The sequence below is a fragment of the Sorghum bicolor genome, chromosome 1 (assembly GCF_000003195.3).
Source record: "Sorghum bicolor cultivar BTx623 chromosome 1, Sorghum_bicolor_NCBIv3, whole genome shotgun sequence".
Lineage (NCBI taxonomy): Eukaryota > Viridiplantae > Streptophyta > Magnoliopsida > Poales > Poaceae > Sorghum > Sorghum bicolor.
This window is the reverse complement of record NC_012870.2, coordinates 75,688,337-75,699,027: the sequence shown is the minus strand read 5'-3', so window position 1 is coordinate 75,699,027 and position 10,691 is coordinate 75,688,337. Positions and strand designations below refer to the sequence as shown.

At 42.7% G+C, this 10,691-nt stretch overlaps 1 protein-coding gene across 6 annotated transcripts; it reads left to right on the top strand.

The window, feature by feature from the left end:
• Positions 1,145-8,689, top strand: LOC8082031 (phosphatidylinositol/phosphatidylcholine transfer protein SFH13). Of its 6 annotated transcripts, none has more exons than XR_002447510.1 (16): positions 1,146-1,509; positions 3,204-3,248; positions 3,342-3,663; positions 3,782-3,881; positions 4,271-4,537; positions 4,680-4,757; positions 4,833-4,934; positions 5,018-5,067; positions 5,168-5,267; positions 5,709-5,807; positions 5,941-6,054; positions 6,159-6,333; positions 6,811-7,193; positions 7,575-7,649; positions 7,741-8,099; positions 8,187-8,689. XR_002447510.1 is itself a non-coding variant. In XM_021447393.1 (15 exons), the coding sequence occupies exons 2-15, from the start codon at positions 3,242-3,244 to the stop codon at positions 7,759-7,761; spliced, it is 1,887 nt and encodes a 628-aa protein (XP_021303068.1). In that variant the 5' UTR covers positions 1,145-1,509; positions 3,204-3,241; the 3' UTR covers positions 7,762-8,169. The 6 variants fall into 6 exon arrangements, 3 of the variants coding, with proteins under 3 accessions (XP_021303068.1, XP_002468412.2, XP_021303064.1); XR_002447511.1 differs by having other exon boundaries at positions 7,741-8,110; XR_002447508.1 differs by having other exon boundaries at positions 7,741-8,121.

The window sequence follows — 10,691 nt, the reverse complement described above, 5'->3', positions numbered from 1 at the left end:
AAAAAAAAGGCAAAATTGGTCCCTGGACACCGTTAAACTGTGGCCTTTGCTGTGAGCCACTAAAAAAACATGTCACTGCTGGGAGACACTAATAAACTGTGTACATTTGCTTTAGGACACTCGATGCACTATTCTATCCTATTTAATTGGAGAACCAGGAAAAAGGCTAATTTGCCCTGCTGCTTTATCCTTCACTGCAAGGCCAATCCCTTTCCCCAAAATCTATCGCACGGGAATATCAGTGGTGCGGTGGTGACTTTGGGCTAAATCAATTGGATGAGCATGAAGATCGGATTGGAGGTGAGGATTGAACTACTGGAACGGGAAAAGGGAAAAAATATAGACAGTCTGCCCAGCTTATCTCCGGAGCTGCAGCAAAAAGGTGGAAGTGAGCAGCTCTGAGGGCTTGTTTGGCACAGCTCAACTTCACTAGTAAAACTGTTTTTTTAGAAAATAGCTTCATGAGTGACTTTCTAGATGAAGTTAATCTGTTTTGGAAAAAGTGTTTGGCAAAATAGCTTCACCAACTACTTCATGCATAGTTGAGAGAGAGAAATGAGGGAGAAGCTACAATAAGCTACTTTTTTTTCCAGCTTCATCCAACTTATGTTTTTGTGAGAGGAGGGAAAAAACAGCTTCACCCATGAAGCTGTTTTGGAAATAAGTGTTTGGCAAAAAAACAGCTCACAACAGCTCATGAAGCTGTTGTGAGCTGTACCAAACAGGCCCTGAATTTGGATCGTGCTTAGGATGTGTGGGGATGAGGATTGGGAGGGAGGGGTGGGTAGAAGGAAGGGGATGAACCGGCGTACAACCTACTCCATTACGAAACTCTGAGCAGCGACTTGAATTAAAGAGCAGTGGCATTTTTGTGACCTGTTTGAGGTGGAAATAATATTATATGAGACATGATGTCTTCCAGCAAATGGCCATAGAATTGTAATGGTTTGCGGCAAAGACACATTTTTTTAGTGGCCTGTGGCAAAGACCAGCTTTTAACGGTGTCCATGAGCAAATTTTGCCGTAAAAAAAAAACAAACAACAACAACCACAACCAAATGCCGGCAGGCGGGGCTTTTGCACAAACCCCCTCCGGACAGCTGCGTAATCTTACAGCCGGGCTACGCCAAGGCCCAAGGGGCAGAGAAGCTTCTCCTGCCTGCCCGGACCCGATTGCCCGCCGTCGTCGCAACGTTGAGCTGCGTATAATTAGCAGGCGCAGCGCGACGGGGCAACAGCCGACACCGAGGAATAGACAAGAGGACACGCTGTCGTCCTCTTCCCCCCCTCCCTTCCATTCCATGCCTTCGGCCATCATCAGCGACCCCGACCCAAGGATATAGGCCCTCCCCTCGTCGCGTTGCGTGCTCCGCTCGGTTTCTGGGTTTTTGGCCGGAGGCTGGGGGGATCTTGATTCCTTCCGAGCTGCGTCGCCGTTGCTGGGAGCTGCGTCAAGGAATCGGGGGTCGCCCCGCCCCCGCCGCGGCGTGGAACTCGATCCCCGAGGAGGTGAGCTTCCACCTGTCCTGTTGCCTCCCCTGCAACTTGTCTTTGTCCCCGCTGGCCTTTGTTTTGTTTTGTTGCCTCTAATTTCTATTTGTGCCCCTGTGTGCATGCATGGTTCTTCAATTTCTTCTTTCTTTTAATCAGTCAAGAACTGGATAGGTAATCCCTTTGTGGTAGGTGCTGAATTTGGCCTCGAGCCAGCGGTGTATCTGCGTTTCCGTCCTTTCTTACCGGCGGCTGCTCTGCTGGTGCTCGGTGTTGCGATTTCATGCTGGCCCGTCCAGTCGACAGCTGAAATAAAGCGCGTTCAATTCTAATTTCTATTGCCATAATATCAAATTTGACGCAACGGTGATCTTGGATTGTCCCTTCTTCGCCTGGCCTCATGTCGTGTCTCAAGCCATGGCCTAATTCTGGTTTGTTCATGGTCAATCCTGCAGCCTGTTTTTTCATCTGTTTGTTTTTAAGTGTCAGGAATTACATAGCCCAGTTTAAGCACGGGAATTATTTAAAACAATCTTCTTTTTCTTTCTTTCTTTTTTAAAAGAATCTTCTTTTTCTTTTTTAAACAACTACTTGGCCTCCTGCAATTGTTGGTAGGAGTATTTTACAGCGCATTCACACCATTTAGTCTAATTTAATCACACCATTTCACTCCATTGGCCCTGCCCTAAAAAAAAAAAGAAGAAGACAACTTTCGGTAAAGCAACAGCGAATTGATTCCGGTGGTGATGATACCAACATGTCCTGAAAACAAGTGGTTGACCTGCACTCGCTACCAGCAGAGCAGTGCAAGTCATCTTCGTTGAAATCCAGTCCGTATTTCTAGCTCTCTTTTAGCTTCAGCGATCGGCTACCAAATCGCGTCCGGCCTTCAAGGTCACGCAAACATGCGTTGCTCGTCAGTTATTACCAGCATAACGTGGGTTATTATTATTTAGTCTCGTCTGAATAATGGCTGGCTCTGATCAACTCTGGCCTGGTCAAAGCCCGTCTGTTGACCACGCTCCTTTTTCTGCAACTGCAACCTGGCAGGCCGGCCACCACAGTTTCCTTCTCGTAGTACACTACACGAACAAAGTGTGTTTTCACGCGTGCTGTCTGATTGCTCTGTCTTCAAAATTAACACTAATAATAAAAGCCTGATTGATCAGCTAAGGATAATTGTTAATTAGAAATCTCCCTTTTCATTGTCTCTTGGGACTAAATTCCCGCTTTGCTCCCTACTTTAGGTTTTCTATTTGCATTGTCACCCACTGACAGCTTTTACTTTTTTTTTTGAGTTCTAGCTTTTACTTTTTTTGACCCACCTTTTTCTGCATCCGGGGGCTGATACAGTACAGGAGTTGTCTGCCCTTTTGCTGAGCACGTATTTTTATGGGCTCTTTATTCTTTATTATAAGCTGTAGTTACTCAGCTGATGGGTTACCAAACCACGGCAATCCGGAGCGTTTTTCCCTTAATTCTTTAGTGGGGGGAATTCATCTTGTCTGCAACGCTCTGGTAACTGCAAACCAAATGCAGTGCCTTTAAATTCTCCTTCCCAATTCCACTAGAGAGACCAAGAACATCGCATTAGCTTTATCCAAGGCCAAAAAAGGTCATCTTCTCGCAAGGAAACTGCATGCTTGTTTTGTACTCTGAAGTTTGGCTGGCATATTCTCATGATTCTTTGCCCAATCTCTACTTCATTCCAGCTGTACCTGGAGACTTCCAGTCCTGTGCTACCTACAAAATGTCAGGTACATTTCACACTATCTCATTTATCTTTGTGACAATATAGCTGCTAGTGTTCATCCAAATGACTAGCTTTCATTCTCTCGTTCTTTCTGAAGTGCGCCGTCGGTCAGCAAGCATGGAAGGGCTGCTCACGCTTGATGACAGGAAAGAACGGAGATCAGATGTGGACAACTCAGAGGACGAGCGAAGGCGGCTATCTATCGGGTCGCTGAAGAAAAAGGCACTGAATGCATCAAACAAGCTCACACATTCACTCAAGAAGAGGGGAAAAAGAAAGGTGGAGCATCGGGCATCATCCTTCACAATTGAAGATGTCAGGGATGAGCAAGAGGAGCGAGCCGTCTTTACCTTCCAGCAAGAACTTCTGAACAGGAACTTGCTGCCTGACAAGCATAATGATTATCACTTGTTGCTGAGGTTTGTGCACTATGAATACTTTACACACCGAAAGCTACAAAAGCAGATATAGCTCCTATCAATTTGCAGCATAAGAATCTGACAATTGGAATTCCACATTTTTGTTGAATCCCTGCAGGTTTTTGAAGGCTAGAAAATTTGACACTGAGAAAGCGATCCATATGTGGGCTGAGATGCTCCAGTGGAGGAAAGAGTTTGGAGCAGATACAATACTAGAGGTGAGCTTCTAGTAGCTTTTTGTTGTTAGCTTTGTATTTGTTTTGATGGTTGTCATTGCTCGATGCTCTGAGGTCTCATTGCTTCTGTTTGTTTCATAATCATAAGAAAACAAAAATACTAGAGATGAGGCTAATGCTTTTGGGTTAGTTGGTACAATAACATTATGACCATACGGCTGCGATTTTTTATTGGTTCATAGGTTGCATAGTGTTAGTGTAGGAAATGCCTGTCACCATCTTCAACTAGCTGTTTTTGACATGCAAGTGATAAATGGTGCTAATATGTCTTTATTTGCAAACCTGCATCTCTAATCTCAAATGCACCCTTTATGTTTCATGAATCGTGAAAAGCTATAACTGATGCTTATCATTGCAACTGAATCCTGCAGGACTTCAGTTTTGAAGAGCTAGATGATGTGCTATGCTATTATCCTCAGGGCTACCATGGAGTTGACAGGCAGGGAAGACCAGTATACATTGAGAGATTAGGGAAAGTGGAACCAAATAAATTGATGCACATTACTACGGTTGATCGCTACATGAAGTATCATGTGCAAGAGTTTGAGAGAGCCTTCAGGGACAAGTTTCCTGCATGCTCTATTGCAGCAAAAAGACATATCGATTCTACAACTACTATACTAGATGTCGATGGTGTGGTATGAGATTTTTCTCATATTTGATGGGTTTTATCTCTTTGTGGATGATTAGCTTACTAACCTCTTATTTTGCATCCAAACACATTAAGTAAATTTTGGATTCCTGCAATATTACTGCTGCTGATTATGAATCATGCTGCAGGGTCTCAAGAACTTCAGCAAAACAGCAAGAGATATGTTAAGTAGAATGCAGAAGATTGACAGTGACTATTATCCAGAGGTATGTGTACTCTTGTTGCTTTTCCTGATCAACACTTGACCGCCAGACTGGGTAACAATTTATTCGTATGCTCAGACTCTGCATCAGATGTTCGTTGTGAATGCTGGTAGCGGTTTCAAGCTCCTATGGAATTCTGTGAAAGGCTTTCTTGACCCTAAAACTGCTTCGAAGATACATGTGAGCATAAATGATCTCTGGAACTACATTATTTCATTCTTTTGTCCAAATAAGTATAAATTTTCATGGAGTCTCAATTATAGGTTTTGGGAACAAAGTTTCAGAACAAACTTCTGGAAGTAATAGATGCAAGGTATGTTCTCTATTATAACCATATTAAGCATAATTTCTCGATCATAATGATTATGTCCCATTAGCTTAGACTGTGTGTGTTTTCTTTTTGATGTCTATAGCCAACTTCCTGAATTCTTGGGGGGGACATGCACTTGTGCTACTGTGGGAGGATGCCTGAGGTCTAACAAAGGTCCATGGAATGACCCAGATATTATGAAGGTAACTTCATTGATTTATCTCATAACCATATAGCCATATAGCCACGTCTGGATGAGTTTCTGTTTTACAATGAGTTATGATTTAAGGTAATTTTTGAAATAGGAAACATATAGTATGTTATATATTCTCATAAAATACAAAGCCACTTTGAAACCAGCCAGATGGCTAAATTTGTCGGGTTTTCATTGTGCGGTGGTCAGTGATATCTGGTTTTTGAGTTGGGGTGCCAAAATTGAACTCTGGCTATTGTTTGATGGCCAAAAATGATCTTTATCCTTTATTATATGTTCGTCAAGCAAACAAATCTTTATTTAGATTAAATTAAAACGAAATACATGTGATTCCTAACTGAACATAAGAATTAGATTGGTACATGTTGTCATACCTTGTCTTTTCCATGCACCATCTGACAACTATAGTACTTTGTGTGTTTGATTGTAGCTTGCACATAACAAGGAAGCAAAATTTACAAGGCATACCAGGCGTTTATCCGAGATTGAGCAAAGGAGGAGTTCATTTGCTAGGTTACATCTTTTGAAGGTAAACTCTTCACTGCCCTACTCAGAATCATGCTAAATTCTTTAATATGGATGAAACCTTCTGCTCCATCAATCACAGTTATTCTAGCAACTAATTACTGTTGTGTTTTCTTTTTTTCTCTCTCGAATGACAGGGTAGAAACAGTGACACGTCAACTGTGGAGTCGGGATCTGAAATTGAAGATCTTGGTTCTCCAATGATGAGAAGCACAGTGGGGTGTAGTCGATTGGCCCCAGTTCATGAAGAGGTGATATTTTAAGCTCTAACAATGTAGCCAAGTAGCTTAACCTTGTTGGATTGTCCTACTTTTAAGTCTTTTCTTGTCTGTACTGAACCTTATGTTTTACATAGATGCAGATGAGAGCTCGAGACTCTGCAGCTTATTACAGCTGTGACGATCACTTTGTTGTGGTGGACAAAACAGTTGACTATGGTCGAGGAGGATCAATGTCACATAAAACCAGTGCTTCAGAAGTAAAAACTCAAGTTCGACCACTGGATGCTAGCACAGCAGCACATATGGCTGGTATGCTCATTGATTTTTCTGAAATATAAATTTCTGTAATATTATGAATGTGCAATTTATTCTTTTCCCAGGTATTTCTATTTACTTAACTATTTTTTAAAGAAGGAAATGTTAGCTTTACATTTCTTGCATGCTATGGTATATGTCGAACTATAAAGAAACCTCAGCGACCAGCTCAACAGTAATAGTTCAAGTGACTAAGGTTCAGTAACCTAGGATAGCACGCTGTTCAAGTGTTTTATGCAAAGTATCAAGTCGTCCAACTAATCATGACTAGTCAGGCTTATCAATGGCATGGCGATTGGTTATGCACTACTATTGGTCAAAATTAGTTGCGATTAGTCTGGCCGATCAGTGGCATGGTGACTAGGGTCGATTCAATGATTTGAAAACATTTTTTATATTTATAAATATAGAACAAACTGTTGCATTTGTTCTGTTGAGTTTATCTACTGACCATATCTTTACTCTATCTAGGTCCCTCAAGTAACAGACGAGGTACAGTAGTACCTAAAGAGGTTTCAGATGAAGGAGCATTCCATCGCTTTATCAGGCTACTTCTGGCTTTTATTGTGAAAGTCTTCGCCTTCTTTCACATAGTATATAGTCAGCAGGAGACGAGGGTCAACAACCCACTACCTCTAGCCGAACCAGAACCGATTTCTGACGAGCATCCGGCAGTAGAGACTTTCAATGTAGACCACATCAGTCCTGTCATAGAGCGCCTTCAGAGACTTGAAGGGAAGGTCGATGAGCTTGGCAGCAAGCCCCCAGCGATTCCTATGGAGAAAGAACGATCCCTCTTGGATTCATGGAATAGGATAAAATGTATTGAATCTGACCTGGAGCGAACAAAGAAGGTAAGTCGCCATTACGTATGTCAGTGTATCTCCATTTCTAACTGCTGAAGGCATTAGTAATTAGAACCCATACAATAATTAGAGAATATTCGCATTCCCTAATTAAATGTAAATGGTGGTAGCATCAATTTTAGATTGTTAAACATGGTACAAGCGGAAATGGAGGCATTTTAAATGTTGAACACAAGTGTTGAAACATTTTTTAGCACAAGGCAACTAAAACTCTTCTTGGTTTTGAATAAATGATAAAAAGAAGTGGAGGAATGTAGCATTCTCATGCATCCGTGAGAACAGATGGTTGAAGACTGTTCAGAGAAATAGCTATCTAAACTTGCTGCCAGTGTCAAATGAAAATAAGAGAACCCCCCTTCTTTTTGTCAGGTGCTGCAAGCCACGGTGATGAAGCAATTGGAAATCGCCGAGTCGCTAGAGGAAGTGATTAGATCAAACCTACGTGTAAGATCAGCTACTAGGCTCTTTTTCTGTCTTCAAACCTGGATTGCAATGTAGTTACACTGTTGGTCTCACTATCTTGTCCATCATGCAGAGACGAAGATTCTGTGCGTAATAAGGAATCAGCACTGCTGAAGTAACAACATACTTTATCATGGGGTTGATTGAAGTCAAGGGTACATGTGGCGGAGAAAAGTATGCACAAGAGATTTCGATGGGTGATGTTAAGGCCGTCCAGTCAGTTTTCACATTACTGGCACAATAGATGGTGACCACGGATAGTGAAAAAATCGGTCCCCTTTTTCATATTGTTCCCTTGTGACCCTAAGAAACCCATGCATTTTTCATGCTAACAGATGATGTTAGGATGGATGGCAAGGGCTAGAAAAAATAGAAGAGATAGAAATGTGGAAAGATGGTGGTACAGATATGAGGCACAGCGTGCCTGAACAAGTGCGCATCTGGTGATATAAACGTGCGCATTTATGTGACCTTTGCAAAAAAATTGTGCGATATCATATTATTCCTTATGAATCATAGGAAGGGACGTGTCAGGGCGACTCAATCTGGAGAAGCGCGGGAACGATGAAGCGGAGCGCGCGAAGGAGCGTTATCAGGATGGGCTCGGAAGCAATTGTAGGCCCAGGTCCAAGAACCCTAACGCCACTGTATTTCGGCTAAAACTGAAGGAGCTGTCCTCCCTATACTCCTCTCTTGTGGACACGGCACCTCCTATCGCTCGCTTGTGCACGCGAGGTGGTGCTATTGTGCTGCAGTTTTATTGATCACTGTGGGCTGCAGTGGGCCGCTGGTCAGCAGCTCCACAACGCGCACAACAGGAAAAGGCCTATGCTCTGTGCGCCCAGGCTGGCCATGCATGCTAGGAATGCTAGCCTGTGCTCCATAAATATTGTACGTTTCATATTATTCTTCTCATTTTTATTCCCCTTGTTGATGTGCGATGATGTGTACAAAGTTATGATTAAACCGGGTTTAAAAAGTTTGTGGAAACATTTGAGAGCTACTCAGCTCGCTGGAAAGGATGCCCTTTGAGTGCTCTCGATCTAGTTGTTTAGCGTGCACCGGTCGTGTCTGATATGACACCGGTAACTACATTGGTGTAGGCATCCAAAGAGGTTGTAAATTACGCGCTGAACTTGATCGAGCACTGGTCGTCTCCGCTGCCATCATCGGTGGTCCAATAGCGCTAATGGTCGATTTTTTTGGACGTTTGTCCAATGTGGCAACCGGTGCTATATGGTCCACATGACCGGTGCCCCCGTACTCAGCCCAAAAAATGCATAACGGTTGGCTTCTCAAGTGGGGTTATAAATAGAGGCGGTGGCCGGTCTTGGCCTCACCCTCTTGGACCTCCATTCAGTTTTACAAACCTTTTGAGAGATGAGGAACACAATTCACTCACTTTGCATCACTTTGGATCACATTTGGAGTGAAATTGAGAGCCTCTAGTGCATGTCCTTAGTGACATTGCATTTTGTGGAACTAGTTGGGTGAGTTGGGTGGGTGCTGCTCTTGTTACTTTTGGTGATTGTCGTCACCTAACCAACCCAGAGTTTATGGGATCGTTGAGCGGCTTTGGTGATTGTTGTCGGCTCCTATCGATCGATTGTGAGAGGATCTGTGCTTGTTCCCCATGGGAGATTTGCAAAAAGCAACTATAGAGAAATCGTGGTGCGAAACGTGCTCTCTAGTGTGGTTCTTACTACGTCCTAGTGAGAGCTTGATGTGTAATGTCCATTAGCGTGTGAACCATCTATTTTGGACTTGCCACAACGTGAACATAGGTTGCCGGCAAGCAATCAAACCACGAAGATAAATCTTAGTGTTCATATTTTCTCTTACCCCTGATCGGTATAAAGCTCTATTCTTGTAACTCAATTCATTAGTATACTTATGTAGTGCTTGTGTAGCTCTAGAGTAGCTCTAGAGTAGCTTGTAGTTGTAACTAGCTCTCTAGTTAGCTTTATAGCTTATTGTATAGTTGCAAGCGTGTGATTGTGTGAAATCAATCTAGATGTCATAACAACTCGAATTGTATAGGAGGCTTACTTGTGGTAAAAGCCCTCCCTGTAAACCTATTCATCAGCAGTATCACGGGCCCAGGAAATCGAATAATCAAGGTGTTCTAGAATCGACGGATATGCACCCCCAGTTAAAAACTCTAGCAGGTTTTTGAAGGACGACATAGTGGCATGGCATGTGTTGGCATCTTGGTGAGCTGGCGTTGCAGAGGAACGATGAAGCTTCGTGCCTGGATATGGTTGACCTGAATTAACTGTTGACAGTGATTTTACGATCTCGTGGGGGAAAACACACAATAATTTGGGCACGTCTTCTCCTGAGTGGAATGATCTGGATTCGAACATTCATAGTAGTCTGCGGCACTGCAGTAAACTAATACAGGGAAATGTTACGTTGTATGATAGTGGTATGACGTTGTATTATAAATTTTGATGATAGTTTTGTTTACTTGCGTCGGTGCGACGTGTAGTACATGTCAGCACAGTACCGCCCGCCAGATGTATGATACTGACTACTCGTACTGCATCTGAATCTGATTCAGGTGTTGCTTGGGACAGATTTGGTAAAACTTGTGATCACGCATTCTGTTCCAAATCCTGATTAGAGGAGCTCGTGACACACGTGAGGCAGACCTTTTTCTAGTACTAGTAGCATCTTGCTCGTGCCTTCTGGAATTCTTGAAGTACGAGTACTGGAGGACCATTCAGTGCAAGTGGCACTGAAAGAGGTGGTGGATAATGAGCCAGCTGGATTTTCCTTTTTTTTTTGAATCGATATACTCCGTACTTTACTTTTACCTACTGTAGTCACCCAAATTTCAAACTGTGTTTAAACAGCTGAGCCAAAACCAAAATTCATTTGGAATCAATTCATCTGGATTCTAAGGCCTTGTTTAGTTCGCAAAAATTTTCAAGATTCTCCGTCACATCGAATCTTTGGTCGCATGTATGGAGTATTAAATATAGACGAAAATAAAAACTAATTGTACAGTTTATCTGTAAT

Excerpts from the sequence above, each read along its gene's own strand:
- LOC8082031 (XM_002468367.2), top strand. Across the intron at positions 4,935-5,017 it reads AAACTGCTTCGAAGATACAT|GTTTTGGGAACAAAGTTTCA; the intron begins GTGAGCATAAAT and ends TCTCAATTATAG. Across the intron at positions 5,068-5,167 it reads CTGGAAGTAATAGATGCAAG|CCAACTTCCTGAATTCTTGG; the intron begins GTATGTTCTCTA and ends TGATGTCTATAG.